Source organism: Giraffa tippelskirchi, chromosome 6, assembly GCF_054371585.1.
Source record: "Giraffa tippelskirchi isolate mGirTip1 chromosome 6, T2T-mGirTip1v1.2.pri, whole genome shotgun sequence".
NCBI lineage: Eukaryota > Metazoa > Chordata > Mammalia > Artiodactyla > Giraffidae > Giraffa > Giraffa tippelskirchi.
The window spans coordinates 88,456,225-88,482,316 of NC_137280.1; the positions used below are offsets into that span (position 1 = coordinate 88,456,225).

The 26,092-nt window shown below is 47.9% G+C and overlaps 2 protein-coding genes and 1 pseudogene across 6 annotated transcripts in view; 1 reads left to right on the forward strand and 2 right to left on the reverse strand.

The window, feature by feature from the left end:
* The window catches only part of IL27RA (interleukin 27 receptor subunit alpha), a 27,357-nt gene extending 10,251 nt beyond the window's left edge, over positions 1-17,106 (reverse strand). For 4 of the 5 annotated variants that reach the window (XR_014056980.1, XM_081501390.1, XM_081501389.1 and 1 more), the window contains exons 1-10: positions 16,852-17,106; positions 16,313-16,430; positions 10,688-10,845; positions 10,449-10,603; positions 8,106-8,265; positions 7,943-8,016; positions 3,536-3,719; positions 3,252-3,440; positions 618-719; positions 385-543 (exon numbers count right to left, since the gene is read on the reverse strand). Coding sequence is in view for 4 of the 5 variants with exons in the window: in XM_081501390.1 (XP_081357516.1) it covers positions 385-543; positions 618-719; positions 3,252-3,440; positions 3,536-3,719; positions 7,943-8,016; positions 8,106-8,265; positions 10,449-10,603; positions 10,688-10,845; positions 16,313-16,430; positions 16,852-16,942 (1,390 nt within the window). In the remaining variant the exon portion in view is untranslated. The remainder of the gene's footprint in view (positions 1-384; positions 544-617; positions 720-3,251; positions 3,441-3,535; positions 3,720-7,942; positions 8,017-8,105; positions 8,266-10,448; positions 10,604-10,687; positions 10,846-16,312; positions 16,431-16,851) is intronic. The other variant, XM_081501387.1, reaches the window with a different exon arrangement.
* LOC145509325 (large ribosomal subunit protein uL13 pseudogene) lies at positions 14,504-15,954 on the forward strand (annotated as a pseudogene).
* A 729-nt stretch (positions 17,107-17,835) lies between the features above and the next one.
* Positions 17,836-20,214, reverse strand: RLN3 (relaxin 3). Its single transcript, XM_081501405.1, has 2 exons — positions 19,425-20,214; positions 17,836-18,065 (listed from the first exon to the last, which is right to left on the reverse strand). Exons 1-2 carry the CDS (start codon positions 19,600-19,602, stop codon positions 17,836-17,838), a joined length of 408 nt encoding a protein of 135 aa, XP_081357531.1. The 5' UTR covers positions 19,603-20,214.
* Positions 20,215-26,092: the final 5,878 nt, after the last annotated feature.

Genomic DNA, 26,092 nt, shown 5'->3' on the forward strand with positions numbered 1-26,092 from the left:
TACGTAATTCTAAAATCCCTATTGATGCTGTGGAGGAATTTCTTTTCATAGTTGTGTCTCTGCTTTGCCCAGTGCTGGGTTTATTGTATAAAAGTGGAACCATCCCACAAAGTTTTATAATCCTTTTATCTTTTTTCGCTTAATAAAATATGACAGGCATCTTTCAATGGCAATAAATATAGATCAGACTCTTCACTTTAAATGGCCACATGACAGTCTATTACCCTGATAGCCACCAGGGTTATTATCCGCTAGGGAACCCATGATATCAGGTGTTCTCGTAGGGGCTGAGAGGGAGCCAAAAGGTCCCATCTGGGGGCAAGGGGAGGGGTAGACTGATGGATGGGTCTTATGGGGGCTGGGAGCAGAGGCAGTGGAGCTCACCATTCTTGCAGACAGAAGGCCTGGTTCCACTTTGTGTACACAGGGTGTAGTGGGTGAGATGGCCCCGAAGTTGGTGTCTTGGGACCTCTCCCCACGCTACAGCAGGGATCCCTGAGGGGGCATCCTGGATTCGCCAAACCACTGGCCCCGATAACGGTACTGGTGAGAGAAAGTCAGTGGGTCAAGTTCTGCCAGGATTTCAGAACCCGCCAGCCTCCAGGCCCACCACTTACCTAGTTCCTCTCTGAACTTCCAGACGGAGGGGGCAGGGGCCAAGCCCCAAGGAGAGACCGCTGTCACCGTGATTCGGTAAGGGACCCCTTCCTTGAAACCCACTGAGTAGGGCAGGAGCAAAGACCAGTTAGAGTCGGCTCCCCTCCCCAACTCATTTCTTATTTTGTAAGGAATCTTCTTTTGTGTCTCCAGAGGGACACCCTGCTACAAGGGTTTTGAGAAAAAGTAATTTATCTGGGAGGTAACCATAGAAAACACCCATAGGGCAGTGGCGAAATGAAGAAAGGAAGGAAAGACACCCAGGAAACTGTGTGTTAGAGAACAAGTTCCCAATATGACCAACCAAGGCTCAGTTCCATTGGTGACGTCTGGGTGGCAGAAGAGCTGACAATCTTGAGCTCCATCCCACCTAAGGAGGGAGGGAGTTGGGGTATTTATCCATCGACCATTATCAGTCATTGGTGAAGAGCTGCATCTGAGGGGCCTTGATTCCCGGGCACTTCAGCTGTCTAGGCAGGCAAGATGCTGCAGACCAGAAAAAGCCCTCAGGCCAGGAATGCAGGTGCCAGAGACTGGGAGATAAACTCTGGGCTCTGACTGGGGCCCTGACATCATCCATCACAGTAAATAAGGCTCCTAAAATCCCTTCCCAAAACTTGTGGTGCCATATAGCCTTCCTCAACTGGGAACTTTCCAAAACTGGGGCTCCTCTTCTTCTGTCCATATATACTTATAGTCTTGGGACTTTATCCTAAATCCGTCACTTGACACCTTCTCAGGCTATCCCAAATTCTTTACACCAAGGACAGACTCCCCAGTGTTAAATCTCAGCCTAGAACTTATTGCTAGATTTGAGATTTGAGTATCTGACAGTCCCATGGACAATCCCACTTGGATGAGCATGTCAGGTGCAACAAATCCAAATGGGCCCTCCCCAATTCTGCTGTAAGACTCCCCAACAAGAACCTGCCTGCTTCTCTCCCTTCCTTTGTTCCCTCCAAGAAGGAGCAGATACAGTCCTTTCTGAAAGTGAAATTGTTACTCCCTCAGTGGTGTCCAACTCTTTGCAACCCCATGGACTGTAACCCACCAGGCTTCTCTGTCCACGGAATTCACCAGGGTAGAATACTGGAGTGGGTAGGCATTACCTTCTCCAGGGAGTCTTCCAGACCCAGAGACGAAACCCAGGTCTCCTGCCCTGCAGGCAGATTCTTCACTGTCTAAGCCACCAGGGAAGCCCACAGTCCCTTCTACAGTCCCTTCTGGATTTCTCAGGTCCAGCCCTCACCCTCCCAGTCTGTTCCTCCCACAGCAGCCAGTGGGCACCTGTGAGCACCTGAGTCAGGACACACCCTTCCTCTGCTTAGAGGCCTGTGTGGCTCCCACCTCACTGACAGACAAAATCAAAGTCTTCTCCATGAGCCACAAGGCTTTGCACATTCTCCCCTGTCCCCTCCCTGCCCTCACCTCCTCCCACTTTCCCCTTTGCTCATTCTACTCCAGCCACACTGGCCCCCCCACTGTCACTCTAACATATAAGGCACATTTCTGCCTCAGAGCCTTTGCACCATTTGCTTCCTCTTGTTTTTCCCTTAGACATCCTCATGGATCCTTCAGGTCTTAATTTAAATGCCACTTTCCCAGAGAGACTTTTTCTTTTTTTTCCCTAAAATAAATATCTCCCTTCCTCCCCCTGACCCTGATTTACTTTGCCCCAACTACATTACAGGGGTTTCCCTGGTGGCTCAGCGGTAAAGAACCCTCCTGCAATGCAGGAGATGCAAGTTCTACCCCTGCGTCAGGAAGATCCCCTAGAGAAGGAAATGGCAACCCACTCCAGTATTCTGGCCTGGAAAATCCCGTGGACAGAGGAGCCTGGCAGACTACAGTCCATGGGGTCACAAAGAGTCAGACACGACTTAGCAACTAAACAACAAATTGCATTACAGAGGTATTTGGTTTTTGTTCCACTGGTTGCCTGCCCTACAAGATGAGGATGGAGATGTTGGTGGGGATGTGGGTAGGCATGCTGTTGAGAGGAGAGTACAGTGATAGTTCAGGGTTTGGCTTTAGGAACCTGACTATGTGGTTCAAATCCTGGTTCCACCACATACTTGCTGTATGGCTTCAGGGGAGTTGCTTAACTTCCCTGAGCCTTTTTCTTTATCTTCATAATAGCAGAAACCTGCTTTGTATATAAGGAAGATGGAATGATTTCATGCTGATGGAAAGGCCAATACACATCGGCTGCCATCACTGTGTTTGTTGTCGTTCATTTGCTAAGTCGTGTCCAACTCTTGTGACCCCACGGACTGTAGCTCTCCAGGCTCCTCTGCCCAGGGGATTTCCCAGGCAAGAATACTGGAGTGGGTAGCCATTTCCTTCTCCAGAGGATCGTCCCAACCTGGGGATTGAACCTGCATCTCCTGCATTGCAGGCCTACTATTTACTGCTGAGCCACCAGGGAAGCCCATCATTGTGAACCAGTGTCTAGAACAGGGCTTGGCACACAGTGGGTAGTCAAAGAGTATCTCTTGCATGAATTAACAATACTTGAATACTCTTCTGCAAATCCAGCCTCTCCTCTGTTCTCCAACAGCTTAAATAGGAACTCAGGTGCCCTTCGGCCTCACCTGGCAACACTGCACTGAGGTTCCCAGGAGGAAGCCGGACCCAGCTGAGGTCCTCCAAGGGGTCGCCGTCTCGAGTCCAGTCCACCACATGCTCCTGCAGCTCCCCAGGCCCCTGTTGCCAGGTCACCAGCAGCTCTGTGTTTTCAGAGATGCTCCTGACCACCACACCATGGGGGGCAAAGTCTGGACCTAGAGGATGGGGAGGAGAAATCTCAGCTGTCTACTTGGGAAGTCTCCACTTGAGCCTCCAGGGCATCTCACAAAGGAAGTTCAGAGCCTCTTACCCAAGCAGGTCAAAGAGAGGTTGGTAGGAGGCTCCCAGCTTGTGCCATTGACGGCAGACACCCCCACCCACTCCGCTTGGGTGGGGATGGAGAAGTTGCAGCAGGGGGTCTCCTCCTGGATCACCTCCTGATCTTTAAGCTGGATCCAGACTCTGTAGGTCACCTGCACGCAGAACCCTGAAGCCTGAAGGATGAGAGGAAGAAGGGGTGAATCTCTCTCCTTATCAGGCACATACTGTGCAGCTCAGTGAGGTCACTGGATAAACGCATCAGTGAAACATTTTTGTTGGTTTCACTGTTGTTTAGTCACGAAGTCATGTCCCATTCTTTTGTGACCCCATGGAGTGTAGCCTGCCAGTTTCCTCTGTCCATGGGATTTTTCCAGGCAAGAATACTGGAGTGGGTTGCCATTTCCTTCTCCAGGGCAATCCTCCTGACCCAGGGATCGAACCTGCCTCTCCTGCACTGGCAGGTGGATTCTTTACCACTGAGTCACCAAGGAAGCCCTGGTTTCACAGTACAGGTGAGGAAACCAAGTCTCAGAGAGGCTCAACGGCAGAAGTGAGATGAGAATACAGCTTGTGAGCCAGAACTAGGGTCAAAACAAGAAAGGATACCAAAAATCCAATCAAGATAAATTATATTTTAATGCAATATTTTTAAAATTTATTTTTACTGAAGTATAGTTGATTTATGAAGCTGTGTTAATTGCTGCTGTAAGCGAAGTGACACACACACATATATATATACACATTATTTTTCATACTCTTTTCCATTATGGTTTATCATGGGATATTGAATATAGTTCTCTGTTCTACAGTAGGAGCTTGTTGCAACACAGTATTTTAATCAATCAAAATTAAGGCAAAAAAAAAAACATGACAAACAAACAATCAAGATTTTAAGTAAGGGACTTCCCTGGTAGTGCAGTGAATAAGAATCTGCCTGCCAACAGGGGGAACATGGATTCGATTCCTAGTCCGGGATAATTCCACATGCTGCGAAGCAACTAAACCCATGGGCCGGAACTACTGAAGCCTGCTCACCCTAGAGCTAGCAAGCTGCCAACTACCGAGCTCACGAGCTGCAACTACTCAAGCCGATATGTCTATAGCCTCTGCAGCACCAGAAGAGAAGCCACTGCAGTGAGGAGCTCATGCACCACAACTAGAGAGTAGCCCCTGCTCTCTGCAACTAGACCCAGCCCACAGGCATCAACAAAGACTAGTGCAGCCAAAAATAAATTTTTAAAAAACAAGAGAAAACAAAGTGATTCCTAAAAAAATATTTTAAGTAAAGACAAAATCTGGCCATGCACTTATATAACCCTGCCTCGTTCACCTTACCCCATTCTGTCCTGTGTGGTTCTTAGGGACTGCAAAATTCCCACTGTTGTATAGAGGAGTGGTTATATGTAGCAAAGAGGATGGTACCCTTCAGACTCCTTTGGGGAAACTTGTGAGAATATCTAGTTGCCTCAATGATTGGTATTTGAGGTGCAAGAACCAGGGACACTACCCTCTCCTAGAAACAAAAAGTTGTCCCACCTCCCTTGTGTCTTTAGAATGTCATCCCAACTGGAAACTTCTGTAGATAAAAAAAACCTAACAATTTTAGCTGATCCTAAGACCAAACACCATTTGATGTATAAATACAAAACCTTTGGGGACCTGGTTTTAATATTCACTGAATGTTAAAATATTCTGAACATATAGGGACTTTCCAGGCAGTTGTGATTATCAATTTCCAGTGCAATCTGTGTTCTGATCAGAGAATTTCTCAACGTGTCTTACATTGTCTCATCCCTTTGAAGTCCTTGGAAGCTGGCTCAATAGCCTGGCATGTGGACGACTCTGGTAAATGTCCTGTTTGGTATGGAAAGAATGCATGTTCAGATGTTTCCTCACATGTTCAGATCTTCTAGATTTTGACTTGTTTTCCATCTGCGTGTTATGGAATTACTTAGAGGAGTATGTTAAAATCTCCCACAATGGTTGTGAATTCATAGAGTCCTCCTTGTAGGTCTGTCAATTTTTACTTGATGTATTTTAAAGCTATGTTATGAGGTACATGGAGCTTCTCTGGTGGCTCAGACGGTAAAGAATCTGCCTGCAATGCAGGAGACCCAGGTTCGATCCTTGGGTGAGAAGATTCCACAGAGGAGGGCACGGCAACCCGTCCCAGTATTCTTGCCTGGAGGATTCCATGGACAGAGAAGCCTGGCAGGCTACAGTCCATGGGCCCGCAAAGAGTTGGACACCACTAAGAGACTAACACAACCCTCTCAGGTAGATACAGATTTAGTACTCATGTCATACTGGTGAACTGAATATTTTGGCATTATGTAGTAGCCTTATTTCCCCTTTATTTTCTACTGAATGTTACAATACACTGTACACTATATGTTACAACACAATACACTGTATTTATACATTTTAAAATGTGTATATATATATATGGGTTATAAGAACTATATTTCTGTTTTATAATTTTATTTCTGTATTATTTATTTGGGGCTGTAACGGAACTTTGTTGCCTCACGGGCTTTTCTCTAGTTGCAGAAAGTGGGGGCTACTAGTTGTGGTGCATGGGTTTCTCATTGTGGTGGCTTCTCTTGTTGTGGAGCACAGGCTCTAGGCACACAGGCTTCAGTAGTTGCAGCACATGGGCTCAGCTGTGGCTCCCGGGCTCTAGAGTACAGGCTAAATAGTTGTGGCACACAGGCTTAGTTGCTCAGTTGCTCAGTTGCATGTGGGATCTTCCCAGATGGGGGACTGAATCCGTTTCTCCTGCATTGGCAGGCAGATTCTTTACCACTGAGCCACCAGGGAAGCCCTGAGCTATGTATTTCATTTCAGTATAGTAAAGGGGCATTACAAGGTATGTGTCATACAACAGAGGCACTGAGGGACTTCGCTGGTGGTCCAATGATTAAGACTCCATGTTTCCAATTCAAGGAGCACAGGTTTGATCCTTGGTCAGGGAACTAAGACCCCCACAGGCCCTGGAGCATGGCCAAAAAAAGTGTAAAAAAAATTAAATAAATAAAATAAAGGTATTGAAACTGTGAATTATGCTTTGAAAGCCAATAAACATCAGCTCTGCCATGTACCAGTTGTATGGTTTGGGGCAATCTCTCTACGTCTTATTTTTTCATCTGTACAGTTTGTCAATATAAGTAAGTGTGTAGGCGAGGACCTGGCACACAATAAGAGCTCTGTAAATATTATGCATGGTTAAAGTTAGTGATATTATTAGATCGTGTGGCCCAAGAAAGTAAGAGCCCTGTTATCTGGTTTTTTGCTATGTTTACTGTGAGTCAGGGCCTTGCAATGCATGGAATTGACTAGGTGCTCAACAGACTTGAGTCAGTGAGAACTGTTTCATTCATGTCTGTCATCTCACAAGCCCTGTTTTTGTTTGTGTTTTTTTTTTAATATTTATTTATTTGGCTGCACCAGGTCTTAGTTGAGGCACACGGAATCTTCAGTTTTCATTGCAGTAAGTGGGGTCTTTTACCATACAGGATCTAGTTCCCTGACCAGGGATCAAACCCAGGTGCCTTGCATTGGGAGCTCAGAGTCTTAACCAGTGGACCACCAGGAAATCCCTACAATGCCCCCCCTCCACCTTTTAAAATTATTTGTTTATTTATTTTATTTTTGGCTGTTCTGGATCTTTGTTCCTGGACCCTGGCTTTTTCTAGTTGCTGCGAGCGGGGACTACTTGCTAGTTGCAGTGCTCGGGTTCCTCACTGTGGTGGCTTCTCTTATTGTGGAGCACAGGATCAAGGGTGTGAGGGCTTCAGTAGTTGTGGCACCTGGGCTTTGTTGCCCAGGGCATGTGGGGCCTTCCCAGCCCAGGGACTGAACACGTGTCCCCTGCATTGAAAGGCAGATTCTTAGCCCCTGGACCATGAGAGATGTCCTTACAATGCCCTTTTGATACTAGCATCAAAGCCCTTAGCATACCCGGCTATACTTTGTGGAGCTGAGCCTTGTATTGATTCTAAATCTTTCCACCCAACGTCCCCCCCTGCCTGGAACACTCGTACCCGTCTTCAAGTCTCAGCTCAGATCCCCTACTTTCAGTCAACACTGGTGGAGTCTTGCTCTGAGCCCAGCACCATGCCAGGACCTCCCTGATGATCCCCTCCCTGAAGCAGCCTCAAGAGGGCAGCATAGTAGCCTCTGTTTTGTTTACATCATTGTTGTTTTGTTTGGGGGTGTTATTGGTTTTGCAGCAGCGGGCAGCTTGTGGGATCTTAGTTCCCTGACCAGGGATTGAACCCACGACCTTGGGAGTGAAAGCTCGGAGTCCTAACCGCTGGACCACCAAGTAAGACCCTGCATCATTGTTACCCAGGGTTTCCTGACATGAGCAGAGAAATGTGTCTTCACAACTCACCTTCCACAGAAGCAGGGGTTCCTGTCCACCCGGTGCCCCACAGATGTTCCCCGTGATCCACACATCTTTTGGAGCTGGTGAGGATGGAAAAAGGAGAGACAAATGGGAATGGCGTGATGGCCAGACTTCCAGGAGAGAAGATGGGAAGCCCAGAGATCCTCACCAGAGGGTGGTGTCTGGAAGGGTAGAATGGGGCTCCACTCGCCCCACAGATCCTCCTCTTTGTCCACTTGGCAGCGGCCGAACATCTCGTAGCCAGTGGCCAGTTCCAGGTCCTGGATCTCAATAGGGGTCAGAGGTATGGACTTCACTTCCGGTTCCAGCTGGGGGAGTGATATGTGAGTGATGAGGCTGAAGGCTGAATTGAAAGTTGACCTTTTATATGTCAATGTGTGTGCTCAGTCACTTCAGTCCTGTCCGACCCTTTGGGATCCCCTGGACTGTAGCCCACCAGGTTCCTCTGTCCATGGGATTTTTCTGGCAAGAATACTGGAGTGGGTTGCCATGCCCTTCTCCAGGGAATCTTCCTGACCCAGGGATAGAAACCATGTTTCTCACATCTCCTGTATTACATGCACATTCTTTACCACTGAGCCAGCTGGGAAGCCCTTAGATGTCAATAGGATGACCAGTACTGTCTTGCTTTGCCTGGGAGACAGAGTGAGTTCTCAGGACACGGGGCTTTCAGTTTTAAAATTGGGACAATCCCTGGCAAAAAGAGACAATTTGATTATCCTTTGTGCCAGGCATAGCAGTAGGTGGGTAATTCTATTATTCTTCTCATTTTACAGATGAGAAAAACTAAGGTCAAGAGAGGGAAAGTGACATACCCAAGGTCACAGAGCTGGTGAGTACTACAGCTGAGATTCACACCCAGGCAGTAGGATTTCAGTGTCTGAATCTTAGCACTGTTCTGAATTGCACGAATATTCACAATGAAAACAAGTCTACTCTACATTGTGGTGTTTTGCATCCCAAGCCATGATTGAGATAGTTGGTTATCCCCAGTACCCATTCTCAGCTTCTTCTTTTGGAAACCCTGAGAATCTCAAGACCATGTGTATCAAGAATAAAGACCACATTTCCCAGTCTCCCTTGCAATCAGGTGAGACCATGTGACTACATTTTGACCAATGAGATATGAGATGAAAGATACATGCAACTTTGGGGTTGTGCTCTTAAAGTGTTTGGGCAGGCTCCCCAACTCCTGGGGTCTCATTGCTCTGGAGCTTTTGTCCTTTTTTTTTTTTTTTTTGCTGTGTGTGAGCTTGGGAATGTTGCTTAACCTCTCTGAGATTCAGTTTCCCCAACTATGAAACAGAGATCATACAATAATCTATATATAGGGAAGTCAGGAGTACAGTCCTCATTAAGATCATCCATGCAGATTGCTTAGCTTGGGACCTGATGCATGACTGGTGCTTGGAAATATGAGCTACCTTTATTATTAACACTTTCAACTGTTTATTGAAAACCAGGCTCTGTTCCTCATCTGTAAAATGGGTAGGCACAAAACACATCTACCTCAAAGAGTTCTTGTAAGGATTTGATAAAGAGCCTCCAAAAGTGTGTGGCACACAGTAGGTGCTAAGTAGTATCTGCTATAAACCTTTTTTTTTTAGTGTTTATTTATTTGGCTGCACTGTGTCTTAGTTGCAACATGTGGGATCTAATTCCCTGCCCAGAGATTGAACCCTGCATCAGGAGCATGGACTCTTAGCCATTGGACCACCAGGGAAGTCCCCTGCTATTAACCTCTTACTTTAAAGTTCATGTAAGCTATTTGAGGAGACAGCAAGGAGATCAAACCAGTCAATCCTAAAGGAAATCAACCCTGAATACCCACTGCAAGGACTGATGCTGAAGCTCCAATACTTGGGCCATCTGATGTGAAGAGCCAACTCACTGGAAAAGACCCTGACGCTGGGAAAGATTGAAGGCAGGAGGAGAAGGGAATGACAGAGGATGAGATTGTTGGATGGCATCATCGAGTCAATGGACATGAGTCTAAGCAAACTCCGGGTGATAGTGAAGGACAGGGAAACCTGGGGTGCTGCAGTCCATGGAGTCGAAAAGAGTTGGATACAACTTAGTGATTAAACAACAACAGTTCATTAAATGAAAGTGTTTGAGGAAGTTTACTGAGTTTCTCAAGAATTCCAAGTGAAGGGAATTAATTCCCCGGCTGTCCAATGGTTAGGACTCCATGCCTTCACTGCCGAGGGCCGGGGTTCAATCACTGGTCAGGGAACTAAGATCCTGCAAATGCATGGCATGGCCAAAAAAGAAAAAAAAAATTCCAAGTGGGACTGCATGGAATTTATAGATTATCTTGGTGGCAGTACATTTTTTAGCTAAACAAGATGCACGTACAGACCTTTTGTGAGGGATGTGGACAGACTCCAGGGGCAGGTGAGGAACGAGTTCTGGGCTAGATCTCTGATTTGGGAATGATGCCCCAAGCCCCACCAGAGTAGGGTGGGGGAAAAGGGTCCCTAACACTCACCAGCACCCAGGGCATCTGGCACCTTCGGTAGTAAAACTGGCAGACCAAGACCTTATGGGGTGGCCACACAGGAGGGGCCCACTGGACAATGGCCTCCAGGGGGTCATCTTCTGAGAAGTCCACGTCAGGGTACAGGTAGGGGGCATCTGGCTTCACTGAGGAAGGGGAAATGCATTGAGCAGGGGCCTCCAGGACCACCCACCCCACACACAGCGCATCCCCACGCTCCCGCCCATTACGTCGGGTTTCGAGGTTCACGAAGACTGGGGGCCAGAGAGGCTGGCCGGCCTTGGCCACCCAGACAAGGAGTTTGTCAGACGTGGTGAGGTGTTCCCGGGGGACGGTCACCCAGTTCTGTCCGGTGGGCACCGCCACGGTCCAGGTTCTGTTGGAATGGCTGCGAGGAGAGATGAGGAAATAGAGGTGGTAGACAACAGGCTGGGCCCCGAGTCATAATGATAACATCTGCTCTGCCTGGGTTCAAGTCCTAGTTCTGCTTAAGAACTGTGTGACCTTGAGCAAGCAACTTAACTTCTCTGTAGTTTCTTGACCTACAAAATGAGGGTGATAAAAGTGCCTGCGAAAAGGGCTGAATAGGGGAGGGAAATCAATGAGATGAGATATGAAATGCATTTAGAACAGCAAGCAGGACTTCCCTGATGGTCCACGCATCTGTGCTCAGTCGCTCAGTCCTGTCTGACTCTTTGGAACCCCACGGGCTGCAGTCCGCCAGGCTGTTCTGTCCATGGGATTTTCCGAGCAAGAAGACTGGAGTGGGTTGCCATTTCCTCCTCCAGAAGAACTTCCCGAGCCAGGGATCAAACCTGAGTCTCCTGTGTCTTCTGCATTGGCAGGTGGATTCTTTACCACTGAGCCACCTGGGAAGCCCTTCCTCTGGTCCAATGATTAAAAATCCACCTTGCAATGCAGGGGATGCAGGTTCCATCCCTGGTTGGGGAACTAAGATGCCAAGCGCTGTGGAGCAACTAAGCCCGAACGCAGCAACTACTGAGCTCTCGTGCCACAACTAAGACCCCATGCAACCAAATTAAAACATTAAAGAAAAGAATAGCAAGCATCAGGGGCACAATACATGTTATATAAGCATTGGTTATTTTATTTATTGAGCACCTATTATATATATCCACATTTACTTCTATATTTTCTTGGGCTCCAAAATCACTGCAGTGACTGCAGCCATGAAATTAAAAGATGCTTGCTTTTTGGAAGGAAAGAATGACAGGTATGACAAACCTAGACAGTGTTTAAAAAGCAGACATCAACAATATTGTAAAGTAATTAGCCCCCAACTAAAATAAATAAATTTATAAAATAAAAAAAAAAAAGAAAGAAAAACAGCTGAAAAAAATGCTGAAATCTACAGAAAAAAAAAAAAAAAAGCAGACATCACTTTGATGACAAAGGTCCCTAGAGTCAAAGCTATGGTTTTTCCTGTATTAACATGTACGGCTGTGAGTGTTGGACCATAAAGAAGATGGAGTGCCAAAGAATTGATCCTTTCATATTGTGGTGGTGAAGAAGACTCCTCAGAGTCCTCTGGACAGCAAAGAGATCAAACCAGTTAATCCTAAAGGAAATCAACCCTGAATATCCATTGGAAGGACTGGTGCTAAAGCTGAAGCCACGATATTTTGGCCACCTGATGCAAAGAGCCAACTCATTGGAAAAGACCCTGATGCTGGGAAAAACTGAGGGCAAGAGAAGGAGAGGGCAGCAGAGGATGAGATGGTTAGATAGCATCACCGACTCAATGGACATGAATCTGAGCAAACTCCAGGAGGTAGTGGAGGACAGAGGAGTCTGGCATCCATGGGGTCAACAAGAGTCGAACACATCTTAGTGACTGAACAACAACAAAAACAACTATTCAGTCAGCAAATACATATTTTTGTGCCAGGCCCTGCTGTAGAAGCTGAGAATAGGACTATGACCAAAGCAGGCAAGGATCCACTCTCCAGAGCTGGTGTTTCAGTGGAGGAGGCAGATGAAACACGTGTACATATATAATTGACGGTGGTATAAGCAATATAAAAAACAGTCAAGGGAGTTCCCTGGCTGTCCAGTGGTTAGGACCCACATTTCCATTGCAGGGGGCATGGGGTTCAATCCCTGATAGGGGAACTAAGATCCCACAAGCCTCCCAGGGAGGCCCAAAATACAGAAATAATTAAAAAAAAAAAAAAAAGATCAAGCGGGATGAGGAAGAAGAGGTGAGCTGAGATGAAGAGTGACAATGCTAGTTTAGTACAGGTGGTCAGGAAAGCTCTCTGGTGAGACATGCGAAGAAAGGCCTGAAGGAGGTGGGTGCACAGTTTGTGAAGGACCTTCCTAGATGAAGAGCATTTTAGGAAGGATCAGCAGCCAAGGCAAGGGTCCCGAGGCCAAACTGTGCCTGGTGCTTTTTCTTTTTTTTCTTGCATACTTTTCTTTATTTATTTTTGGCTGTGCTGGGTCTTTGCTGCTGCACATGGGCTTTTCTCTAGTTGCAGCGAGTGGGGGCTACTCTCTAGTTGCGGTGTGCGGGCTTCTCATTGTCGTGGCTTCTCTTAGTGTGGAGCACGGGCTCTAGGGCCACCGGCTTTGGTAGCTGCGGTGTGTGGGCTCAGTAGTTGCTCTAGAGCACAGGCTCAGTGGGGCTTCCCAGGTGGCGCTAGTGGTAAAGAACCTGCCTGCTAATGCAGGAGACATAAGAGATGCAGGTTTGATCCCTGGGTTGAGCAGATCCTCTGGAGGAGGGCATGGCATCCCACTCCAGTATTCTTGCCTGGAGAATCCCAAGGACAGAGGAGCCTGGCGGGCTACGGTCCATGGGGTTGCAAAGAGTTGGACATGACTTAGTGACTGAACAACGACCCCAGGGGAGCCCCTGTGCCTGGTGTTTTCTGAGAAACAGGAGGAGGCTCCCATCCTGGAAGAGTGAGGTGGAGGTGGGAGGAGGCGAGGACAGGGAGGTGACAGCAGATTGTTCAGATGACAGCAGGAAGGATTCTGGCTTTTACTGTGAGTGAGCAGGGAGCCCTGGAGTGCTGTGAGCAGGGGAGGGAAGTGCTCTGATGCAGAAGTTCACAGGTGCCCACTGGATGCCATGGTAGAGAACAGACTGTGGGGCTGAGGATGGAAACCTGAGTCTTGGGAGGAGGTGACTGTGGGATCCAGGCCCACGATGATGGGGACAGGGCCATGGTGGATGCTCAGGAAGTAAGGAGTGCCAGATTCTAGATAATGTTGGCAAGGCCTGCTGGTGGATCAAATGTGGGTTAGACAGAGAGGAGTTGAGGGTGTCACAAAGGATTGGATTTCAAAGGTTCAAATCAAGGCCTTCATTAAAAAAAAAAAAAAAAACACATATGCTGGCAAAGATGTGGAGAAATTGGGGTCCTCTAACATTGCTGGTTGGAACACAAAACGGTGCAGCTGTTGCAGAAAACAGTTGGTTCCTCAAAAAGTCAAACAGAATTGCCATATGACCCAGCAATTTTACTCCTAGGCATATACCCCCAAAGAACTGAAAAGAAGGACTCAAAAACTTGCACACATACATTCTCAGTAGTGCTAGTCACAATCACCCACTGCAATTGCTCAGTGGTGGAAACAACCCAAGTGTCCATCAACAGATGAGTAGATGACCTCAGTATATCCATTACAGTAGAATATTGTTCAGCTACAAAAAAGGAATGAAGTTCTGGTTCACGCTACAACACAATGAACCTGAAAAACATGCTAAGTGAATGTATATAGATATAAAAGACCACATAAGGTATGATTCCATTTATGAGAAATGTCCAGGACAGGCAAATCAAAGGGATGGAAAGTAGATCAGTAGTTGTCAGGAGACAGGGATTGACTGCTGTTACAGATGAAACTTCCTTTTGGGGGTAACAGAAATGTTCTGGAATGAAATAGAGGCACTGGTTACACAACCATGTGAAGTACTGATAGCTACAGAACTGTTCACTTGCAAATGGTTAATTTCACATTATGCGAATTTCACCTCATTAAAAAAAAAAAAAAGCTTTCCAAGGCGGCTGCTGAAGATGGCGGAGGGACAGGTCCTGGTGCTCGACGGCCAAGGCCATCTCCTGGACCGCCTGGCAGCCATTGTGGCCAAGCAGGTGCTTCTGGGCTGGAAGGTTGTGGTCGTGCGCTGTGAGGGCATCAACATTTCTGGCAATTTCTACAGAGATGAGTTGAAGTACCTGGCCTTTCTCCACAAGCGGATGAACACCAACCCCTCCCGTGACCCCTACCACTTTCGAGCCCCCAGCCGCATCTTCTGGCGGACAGTGTGAGACATGCTGCCCCAAAAGGGCAAGCGAGGCTGGGCTGCTCTGGAGTGCCTCGAGGTGTTTGATGGGATCGCACCACCCTGTACCAAGAAAAAGCCAAGGGTGGTTCCTGCTGCCCTCAAGGTTGTGCGTCTGAAGCCTACTCGGAAGTTTGCCTACCTAGGGCTCCTGGCTCATGAGGTTGGCTGGAAGGACCAGGCAGTAACGGCCATCCTGGACAAGAAGAGAAGAGAAAGCCAAGATCCAACATCGGAAAAAGCAGCAGCTCACGAGGCTACCGAAGCAGGCAGAAAAGAAAATTGACAAATTCACAGACTCAAGACTCAAGATTCCTAGTGTGAGCCCAATAAAATTGACTGTTTATTCTTCGATTAAAAAAAGAGAGAGAGGAGACTTGCTCTTATTCCCTTGTGCAAGCATGCATGCTAAGTTGATTTGCAGCCCTATGTACTGCAGCCCGCCAGGCCCTTCTGTTCCTGGTACCCTCCAGGCAAGAATACTGGAGTGAAACAATACTGGAGTGGGTCGCTATGCCCTCCTCCATGGGATCTCCCCAACCCAGGGATCGAACCCATGTCTCTTACATCTCCTGCATTGGCACATGGGTTCTTTACCATCAGCGCCACCTGGAAGCCCTCTTACTTTCTAGTTCTCTACAAATTAAAACCCTTCTGGACATAGATGGTGGTGATGGCTACACAACAGTGTGACTATACTTAATGCCACTGAGCTGGACACTTTAAAAAGATTATGGGGACTTCCCTGGTGGTCCAGTGGTTAAGAATCTGCCTGTCAGAGCAGGGGATGCGGGATGGATTCCTGGCCAAAGAACTGGGATCCCACATGCCCTAGAGGCAGCAAAGCCCATGCGCCGCAACGAGTGAGAATCCTTCAAGCCGCAACTAGAAAGTTGGAGCTGCAAAGAAGGTCCAGCACAGCCAAAAGAAAAAGATTGAGAAAAAAGGGGGTAAATTTTATGTGTACTTTACCACCATTAAAAAAAACCAAACCAACCTCCCATACCAGTTCCCATCTTCAAATGCTCCTTTTCCTCTCCTCTCACAGCCAAATTTGAGATGAATTTGAGTTTCCAAGTGTGATTCATCATGAAGCAATATCAGTCACCCCCTCAGACTGTGGGCTCCATGAGGCTTTCTGTGTCTCTTTCACTGTTGCATCCCCAGCACCAGGGCAAATGATCTTTCCATATTCTCAGAGAGGTTAAGCTACTTGTCTAAGGTCACACAGCAATAAAAAACAACTTCTGATCATTGAGCATTTTCTCTTTCCCAAGTGCCTAAACTCACTGAATTCTCAGAAGCAACGCTGGGAACCAGGTTCCATTATTATCAACATTTGATAGAGGAAGAAACAGAGGTTCAGAGAGGGGAAGTGACTGGTTCATGGTAACACAGCAAGGAAATGAGGGAATCTGGAACTGAAGGGCTTGAGAGTGGGGCAGGGCTGGGAGGTGAGAGTGGGCAGGACGAATGGGTCCTCTGAGAAGGCTAGAACCTGAGTGGCTTCAGTGTCCCCAAATTACCCCATCGTACTCACTACTTCTGGCTCTGGACATACAGCATGGAGGGGGCTCCCAGGTCCCCAAGAGGCTCCCAGGAGCAGTTCAGGTCCCCCAAGGGTCCAACTCCATAGCACTGCAGTGGCCCCAGGCTGCCTGGAGAGGGAGGCAGGAGGGTCCCAAGGAAGGGGGTCAGTTCCCCTAGCCTTGGGAACGTCTGACAACTGTGGAGGGAGATCCAGGGTCCCTTACTGAAGCGAGCAGCAGGAAGGGGGCGCTGGGAACCGCTCCCCAAGCTTTGGGCATAACTCCTCCCCTCCCACCAGCCACATCCTGTTAACTACCCCCCAACTCCCCAGCAAGAGCCCTTACCCTACCCCCGCCTCCAACCCCGGCCTCAAGTTCCCACCTCGCTACCGCCCATTCCCCAACCCCTCGCATCGCCCGGCCCCGGCCCCGGGGCTGGGGAGAGCAAAGTGGCTTCTGGACCTCTGCCATTCATTCCGCAAACGTGAGGGTCACCCTGGAGGATCGGCGCTTTCCCGAGCACGAGACACGAGCTCGCTCCAGAACTCACCCTGGGGCCGAGTCCGGCTGAACAACAATAGAAGCAGCAGCAGCATCGGCTTCGGCCGCGGTGGGAAGGGGGCGGCCGGGGCCCCCTGCATGGCACTCCCGCGCCCCCCTAGTCCGGCCCGGCCTTGCCCGGCCCAGCGCGGCCGCGCCGCCCGCCTCGCTCTCGGGGACCAACGCCAGAGCGGCGACGGGAAGCGGAGCCACCCCTCCCGGCCGCCTCCGCACCTTGCGCTCCGGGTTCCCGCCCCTTCTCTGCACCGGAAAGTTCCCGGCAGAGCTCGCAGGGGCTGGGGAGGGAGACTTGGGAGGGGGTGGGGGCTGCGCTGAGGGCGTGGCCGAAGCTCCCTTGATACCTGCCCCTTCCCTCCCCAAACATCACACACTGCCAAGTCTTTTGCAACTTTTTATTTTGAGGGGCTGGAAAAGGTTCTGATCCGTTCCCACCACACACACACTGAGCTTCCCACCCTAGGATATGAAGAAATCCCAGGAGTCCCTCCACCAACCCTGGGGTCTACAGCTTTAGAACCCCCCAGCGGGCGGGGTTGGAGGGAGAGGGGCTGGCAGGCAGAGGGGCTGGCAGGCAGGAAGGCTGAAATGGGGTGGGGGTATAATTTGGGCTGGCGGGTGGCCACAGGTGGGACAGGAGAGAGTCACAGCTTGGGCAAGGGTCTGAGTGTGGCCAGTTTGGGTAAGTAGGGACAGTAGGAGACAGAATAGGCCAGGAAAGGCATCATATGGGCTGCTCAGACGTCAGGGTCCCCATCTGGCCAGGTTGGGGCATAGCTTGCTCAGGGGTGGGATGGACTGCTCAAAGATCGGGGTTGGGTTGGGGGAACTATGAGCCCACAGTGCCGGACCTCTGTGACTTGCTGATGAACCAATGCATGAGGGACCAGAAACAAGTGCCCAGCCGGACACCGGCCAGGTGGACTGCAGGGCTGGGGCATTCACCCCGTTGCACCCCTGCTGCCCAGTTCCACTTCTAGCAGAGTCTGCCGATTTCACTCTTGCTGCACCCCCGCTTGCAGCAGTTGCTCGACAGGCCAGCCAGGACATCGCGTCTGCTCCGCAGAGACCCTGGGCTTCCCTGCCAGCCCTGTCGGGCCCCATAGAAGGCCTGAGGGGACTTGGTCAGGGCCAGCCACTCGCTGGAGGCCACTGCCTCATCCAGCTCACTCTCCGAGTCAGTGTCCACCTCTGGGAAGGCATCTTCTGCAAAAGATGAGAAAAGTCAGTGCTCGAGACTGTCACACCCAGAGTCCCAGCTCCTGGCTGGCCCAGCTACGTCTCTGTTCTTGAGTGTGACTAAGCCTCGTGAGTATAGATTTTGATTCTGCTCAGATGTGGGTTCCCTCTTTGATGAGCAGCTTAACCCCGCTGAGCTTGACTTTCCTCTTCTGTCATAGCTTTTCCCCTACGTGCTAAGTCACTTGAGTTGTGTCTGACTCTTTTCAACCTTACAGACCATAGCCCGCCAGGCTCCTCAGTCCATGGAATTCCCCAGGCAAGAATACTGGAGTGGGTTACCATGCCCTCCTCTAGAGGACATTCACAACCCAGGGATGGAACCCAGGGATCAAACCCGCATCTTGTCAGGCAGGTTTGAGTACCACTAGCGCCACCTGAGAAGCCCAGCTTTTCCCCTCCTACTTAGTTGAGGACCTGATGGTGAAAAACACATGTCTGGGAGCTGAACTGACCGAGCCCTAGTCCAGTTATCATCCTTGAGCTTCAGTTTCCTTGTCTGCAAAGTGGGGATAATAATAAGTCCTGGGACTTCCCTGGCAGTCCAGTGGTTAAGACTTTGCCTTCCAATGCAGGGAATGCAGATTTGATCCCTAGTCAGAGAGCTAAGATCCCACATGCCTCTTGAAACAGAAGCAATATTGTAACAAATTCAATAGACTTTAAAAATGGTCCACATCAAAAAATTAAAAAAAAACTTCTACCTTGTAGACTTTTATACAGAGTAGATGACTTAATTAATATGCATTAAAAAAAACAAACTTAAAATAGCATCTGATATATGGTAAGCACTCAGTTTTGTCCTAATTAGTTTTGACTCAATTTTGCCACTTAACAAATGTGCAAGATACAGGCGTTGTGCTTCCTATTTGCAGATAAAGCTGATCAGGGAAGAAAAGCAACTTGGTAGGAGGGTCACCTATTAGGTGGTAAATCTAGCCTTGTACTCACCACATTCCTCTTACTCCCTTCCCTGAAGGCCTGGAAAACACTTTAGTTTCTACTTCTGAATGGCATTGACCAGGGTTGGGCAAACAGCAGTCTTGCCTAACACAGGGCTCACACATAGCAGGTGTCTCAGACTTCTAGCTGGTTCAGATGGCTTGCCACCCATCTCCCCACCCCCCATCTCAGCTCTGCAGCTCTACCAACCGACTCCCTCAGCCTTGGCACAGCTTCAAGGGCCTGGTCCATCTCCCCAGCTGCATGTAGTGAAGGAGGGACCTTCCTGCCCCAGCCCCTCATCTCCCCTCCATCTCTGGTTTCTGGGACCCACCTCATGTCCCATCAATCCCGCGGCCACACACACTACCTCCCCAGCCTTACCCACAGCATCATGGGCACGTCTCCACCGGGAGCCCCCACAGGTGAAGATGACCGCTCGGATGAATTCACGGCCACAAAGTTTCACTCCATAGGGTGTTGCCCGGGCCTCGGTCCTCGGCAACAGCTCCCCAGCCAGCACCCCCACAGCCAGCAGCAGCAGCACCAGGTGTCTGACCATGCTGGACGGGGCTGCCTGAGATGTGAGAATGGGCACGGCAAGGCAGCTTCCTGGTGATTGGTGCCTCTACCGCCTCCTGGGCCCTCATTTATACATCTTAGCTTCCCCCTCCTGTCCTGTAGGAGCTGAGTGACTTCCTTTATCTCCATCAGCAGAGGGGAGGCGGGCATGCTGCCCTCCTAACCCTGACCTTTCCTGTTTCCTGGACCAAGTGATAACCTTTCAAAGGAATAGGGTGACGTGGCCCAGCTGTCATCACCGGCTGTCATCTTCAACAGAGAGAGGTGAGAAGGCCTCCGCTCAGCAGAGACCAGTAAGAGAGTCAATTCTTAGGTAGGTTGATAAGAAGTCTGGTGTCCCCAAGGAGGAGAAAGGGGTCTGGAGTTCTTAAGGGTGAGATAGGGGTCTGGAGTTCTCAAGGAGAAGAAAAAGACAAACGTTTTTTTCTTTAAGCCTTGAGCTGCTGCTGCTGCTGCTGCTGCTGCTGCTGCTGCTAAGTCACTTCAGTCGTGTCCGATTCTGTGCGACCCCATAGAAGGCAGCCAACCAGGCTCCTCTGTCCCTGGGGTTCTCCAGGCAAGAACACTGGAGTGGGTTGCCATTTCCTTCTCCAATGCATGCATGCATGCTAAGTCGCTTCAGTCGTGTCTGACTCTGTGGGACCCCATGGACAGCAGCCTACCAGGCTTCTCTGTCCACGGGATTCTCCAGGCAAGAATACTGGAGTGGGTTGCCATTTCCTGAACTAATGATTGCACAACAAAACAACTCATCTTGCTCAAGGGTATGTTTTTCCTTAAACTCTGTACCAATGACTATATAACAACAATGTATCCTGCTTGATACATTGTTTCTCCTTCTTGAGAACCTTCTGACTAATCCTATCATTTTATAAAATGTATATTGTGGGAGTGGGTCTGGTAAGACCTTTACAACCTTGAGACATTCTTTTGATTTATTGTTAATAACCAATTGAAAAGTATATAGCTCCCTTGCTAAGACTAGCGAGTGGGGCACTCTCTATGCCCCTTCTGATGTCTATGTCAGAAGCTTTCTCTGTCTCTTTTTCACTTTAATAAAACTCTTCTACGCAACAGCTCTTGAGTGATCAAGCTGGTGCCTGGTCCCGAAGCTAAATCTTCTCCGGAGATCATGAATCCGACACCGTTCACTGTGAGCTATCACCAGGAACCCAGACCCCCACCAGACCGGGAGGGAGGGCACAACCAGCTCCTCATTACCACTCTGCTGCTAGGGTCCTGGGCATCTTCTGTAATAACAATAGTGAGCACTTACACTGTGTGGTTATGGGGCCAAGCACTGCTCTAAATATTTCAGATATTGTTTAATCAGTTTAATTCTCTCCATAACCTATGATAATGGTTCTCAAAATCTGAGCAAGCCTCAGAATCTGGAGGGCTTGTTAAAATACAGATCGCTGGGCACCATTTGCAGAGCATCTGAGAATCTGTGTGTGTGTGTGTGTGTGTGTGTGTGCGCGCGCGCACTCAGTTGTGTCTCACTCTTTTGCGACCCCATGGACTGTAGCCGGCTAGGTTTCTCTGTCCATGGGATTCTCCAGGCAAGAATACCGGAGTGGGTAAAGTAAGGGAGTTAGAGAAGGCGAGGTTCGAGGGGAAAAAAAAATGGCACTTTACAGAAGCAGATCACCTTTAATGAGGCGAGAAGGGGCAGCAGTCAGATTAGTGGGCTGCTGCGGTAAGTCAAGAAGAGAGTAGGTATATATAGAAAACATATATATGTGGAGATGCATCATTTTGAGGGGGTCTGTTTTTCCTCATGATTATTTTTGATTAGTTAGCTTTTAGCAACTGGGGTAAGGAATTCCTGAGACCGGCCGGAGACTGGGATCAGCTGGGAGCTGAATGTAATCAATATTAATGTCCATTCCTTTCTTCGGGGGAGAAATTTCTTTATTCTGTATGGAATGGTGGGGAGGATCTGGAGGGAGGTTTTAACTCCAGGCTATTTTGAGCCATGTAGCTTTCCTTCAGAGTGGGTTGCCATCTCCTCCTCCATGGGATCTTCCCAAACCAAGGAATCAAACTCACATGTCCTGCATCTCCTGCATTGGCAGGTGGGTTATTTACCGCTGAGCCACTTAGGAAGCCCCATTGAGAATCTGCATTGGCAACACATTTCTGGGCCACGCAGATGCTGCTGGTCCAGAAAGCACACTTTTTTTAAAAGTTTATTTATTTGACTGCCCTGGGTCTCAGCTGCAGCATGCGGGATCTTTTTTACTAATAGTTGTGGCCTCTGAACTCTTAGTGATGAATATGGAATCTAGTTCCCTGACCATGGATTGAACCTGGGACGCCTGCCTTGCGAATGTGGACTTTTATCCCCTGGACCACCAGGGAAGTCTCCAGAAACCACACTTTAGAGAACCACTGGACTATGAGATCAGGACTAAGATTGTCTCCATGTTACAGATGAGGAAACAACAGTGACATAAGGTGTCCAAGGTTAGCTAGTAGGTGAAAGTGGGGATTGAAGTTTAAACAGAGTCTCTGGCTCCAGAGCCCATGCTCTCAAAAAGGAAAAAAAAAATTTAAGTTTTTATTGGATTATAGTTGATTTACAATGTTGTGTTAGTTTCAGGTGTACAGCAAAGTGAATCAGTTATACATATACATATATCCGCTGCTTTTTTTGGATTCTTTCCTCATATAGGTCACTACAGAGCATTGAGTAGAGTTCCCTGTGCTATACAGCAGATTCTTATTAGTTATCTCTTTTATTTAGGGTAGTGTGTTTATGTCAACCCCAACCTCCTAGTTTATCTCTCCCTCCAGGGAAAAATTTTAAAGAATTTTTAAAAAATTATGGGGACAGAGTTTCAGTTTCACAGGATGAAGAGTTCTGAAGATGGATGGTGGTGATGGTTACACAGCCATGTGAATGTACTTTAGTTCATTGAACTGGACACTTAAATGGTTACTATGATACATTTCATGTTATGTGTAGGTTATCATAATTTAAAAAGTAACTTTTATATGTTTAACTAATATTATATATAGGCTTCCCTGGTGGCTCAGATGGTAAAGAATCTGCCTGCAATGCAGGAGACCCAGATATGAACCATGGGTCAGGAAGATACCTGGAGAAGGGAAGGGCTACCCAATCCACTCAGATAGGAACTGTCACATGTGGGGCAATGTTTAGCAGTGGGCTCTCCAGATACAAAGGAAGTTACTTACAAAATGGAAACAGACACACAGATATAGAAGACAAATTTATGGTCATCAAAGGAGTAGGGGAGAGATAAATTAGGAGGTTGGGATTAATATATCTACCCTGAATGCATGCATGCTAAGTCACTTTAGTCATGTCCAATTCTTTGTGACCCCATGGACTGTGGCCTGCCAGGCTCCTCTGTCCATGGGATTCTCGAGGCAGGAATACTGGAGTAGGTTGCCATGCCCTCCTCCAAGGGAACATATATACACTGCTGCTAAATCTGCTAAATCGCTTCAGTCATGTCTGACTCTGTGCGACCCCATAGACGGCAGCCCGCCAGGCTTCCCCATCCGTGGGATTCTCCAGGCAAGAATACTGGAGTGGGTTGCCATTTCCTTCTCCATATATACACTACTATACGTAAAATAGTTAACCAACAAGGGCCTACTATATATAGGGAACTATGCTCAATATTTTGTAATAACTTACAAGGGAAAAGAATCTAAAAAAGAATGTATATATATGGGCTTCCCTGGTGGTTTAGACAATAAAGAATCTGCTTCCAATGCCAGAGATCTGGGTTCGATCCCTGGGTCAGGAAGATTCCCTGGAGGAGGGGATGGCAACCCACTCCAGTGTTCTTGCCTGGAGAATCCCCATGGACAGAGGAGCCTGGCAGGTTACAGTCCAAAGGGTCGCAAAGGGTTGGACACGACTGAGCGACGAAACACAGAACACGTATGTGTATGTATATGTGTGTGTGTGTATATGTACACCGGAAACTAACACAACATTGTACATCAACTATAGTTCAATTTTTAAAAATATGAAAAAACAACAAGGCAAAAAAAAAAGGAAAAAACAACTCAAGGGACTCTCCAGAAACAAAAAGGTCCTGATTTGTAGCAGTTACAGGTTTCTGGTCAGTTTCAACTACCAACATGATATTAGTGTGATATAGCCAATTTCCTGAAAAGTTATTAATCAGTTCTCACGAGTCAGTGTAAGCCAGCTCTAGGACACCACCAAAATATGAAAAAAAATTGCAATTTGTGCAATTAAAAAAATAATAATGATTCAAAGACTTTCCTGGTGGTCCAGTGGCTAGGACTCTAGGCTCCGGATACAGGGGGCCTGGGTTCAATCCCTGGTCAGGGAACTAGATCCCACCTGTTGCAACTAAGAGGTCTCATACTGAAACTGAAAGATTCCGCATGCTGTGACTAAGACCCTGCACAACCAAATAACTGAATATATTATTTTAAGTAATGATTTTTTAACCCCTGTGTCATCATTACCCAGATCAGGGAGGACAGTGCCAGCACCACTGATGTCCGCCCCCACCCCACCCCCCATCACAAGTCCTTCTTCCATGCCCAGGTAACCATCATCCTGACTTCAGCTGTCATCATTTCTCTGCTTTTCATTTGTTTTGTTTTCACCTGGCTGCTGGCTTGTGGAATCTTCAATCCCCAACCAGGGACTGAACCCAGACCCTTGGCAGTGAGAGTACTAACCACTGGCCTGCCAGGGAATTCCCTGTTTTTCATTAGTTTATTTTTTTATTTTATTTTTGGCTCTGCTGAGTCTTTGTTGCTGCTCTTGGGCTTTCTCTAGTTGCAGCAAGTGGGGGCTACTCTCTAGTTGCGGCTGCATGGCTTCTCATTGTGGTAGCTTTTCTTGTTGCCAAACAGGGGCTCAGTATTTCCCCTCAGCAGGTAGAATCCTCCAGGACGAGGGGTCTAACCTGTGTCCCCTACATTGGCAGGAGAATTTTTAACTGCTGGACCACAAGGAAGTCCTGGTTTTCATTAGTTTTTACACCAACAGGGCATCTCTGAAAAAGATAACTGAATCTCTGAATCATAACTGAATCTGTTTCTTTTTTTCCTTTTCTTTCCCCTCCATTCCAGCAAGTTGCAGTCTATCAAAGTGTGACATGCATATAGAAAAGTGCCCAGACCATCAGTGGATATCGGAAGGATTTTCACAAACAGAACACACTTCTGCATCCATTACTCAGGTCAAGAAACAGAACATTCCCAGCCTTCACCCAGAGTGGGGGAGTTACGCGCCACTGTCTCGAGGAGAAGTATGGTAGAATTTGTGGACATATGTTAAACAGAGGATGAGATGGTTAGATAGCATCACTGACTCAATGGACGTGAATTCGAGCAAATTTCGGGAGGTGATGAAGGACAGCAGAGCCTGGCGTGCTGCAGTCCGTGGGGTCACAAGGAGTCGGACACGACTTAGTGACTGAACAACTACAATGTCAGAACTATACTAGCCAATAAATACTTTGAGTGAGACACTTTGAGGTGATGCAAAGATCCTCTTTCCCATTCCACCCACTGAGTTTAGCCTTCTTTGGTGGATTGTGTGTGCAGAAATTATTACTGTGCTATTTGTTTATTAGTAAGTTTCCATTTACCTCTCTCTTTCTGCATTTGTTATTATTTATTCTTTGGAATTCTTCTGTAAGGAAGAGCTGATTCATCTCCATTTATTTACTTGCTCCATCATTTATTTATACAAATATGGACTCACGAAGAGTTTTTTTATTCTTTGGGTGAAAATCAAATACTATTATTGTTTATTTCACCACCCAAATTGCTCCAGCTTTGGCCATGGGGAGCTCTTTCAGCTGGCCCCTGCTCTGAGCATTTTCTCTCAGGCACTGCTCTTTTGACATGACTGCATATTTCTTTTTGAGTACTTCCTTACTTTCTGGCATCACACGATGTTCCAGGCTCATCTTACATTTTCCCTGCCCCAGTCCTAGAATCAGTCATTTTCCCAAAGATCTGGGAATTCCTTTCCTGGGTTTCCTTTACTGGAGAGTAGCGGCACTGAGAAGCAAAGATCAGGATGTTGAGTCTGCTTGTTGCTGTTGGGGCTAAAGGTTGATGTTGCTGCTTCTGGGGCCTCTCAGCTGATAGCATTACTTAAAAAAAAAGAAATATTGGACTTCCCAGGTGGTCTAGGGGTTAAGAATTCGCCTGCCAGTGCAGGGGCCGCAGATTTAATCCCTGGTCCTAGAAGATTGCACATGCCATGGGACAACTAAGCCCGTGTGCCACAACTACTAAGCCTGTATTTTAGAGCCCAGGAGCTGTAGTGTAACTACTGAAGCCCACATACCCTAGAGCCCACAATGAGAGAAGCCCACACACGGAAACCAGAAAGTAGCCCCCGCTCACCACAACTGGACAAAGCCCACGCAGCAATGAGGACCCAGCACAGCCAAAAACAAATAAGCATTGAGGTACAATTCCTATGAAAT

Bases quoted from the DNA above. Each gene is read 5' to 3' on its own strand.
- RLN3 (XM_081501405.1), bottom strand. From the start codon at position 19,602: ATGGTCAGACACCTGGTGCTGCTGCTGCTGGCTGTGGGGGTGCTGGCT. The intron at 18,066-19,424 runs GTAAGGCTGGGG...CATCTTTTGCAG, and splicing joins ACGTGCCCATGATGCTGTGG to AAGATGCCTTCCCAGAGGTG.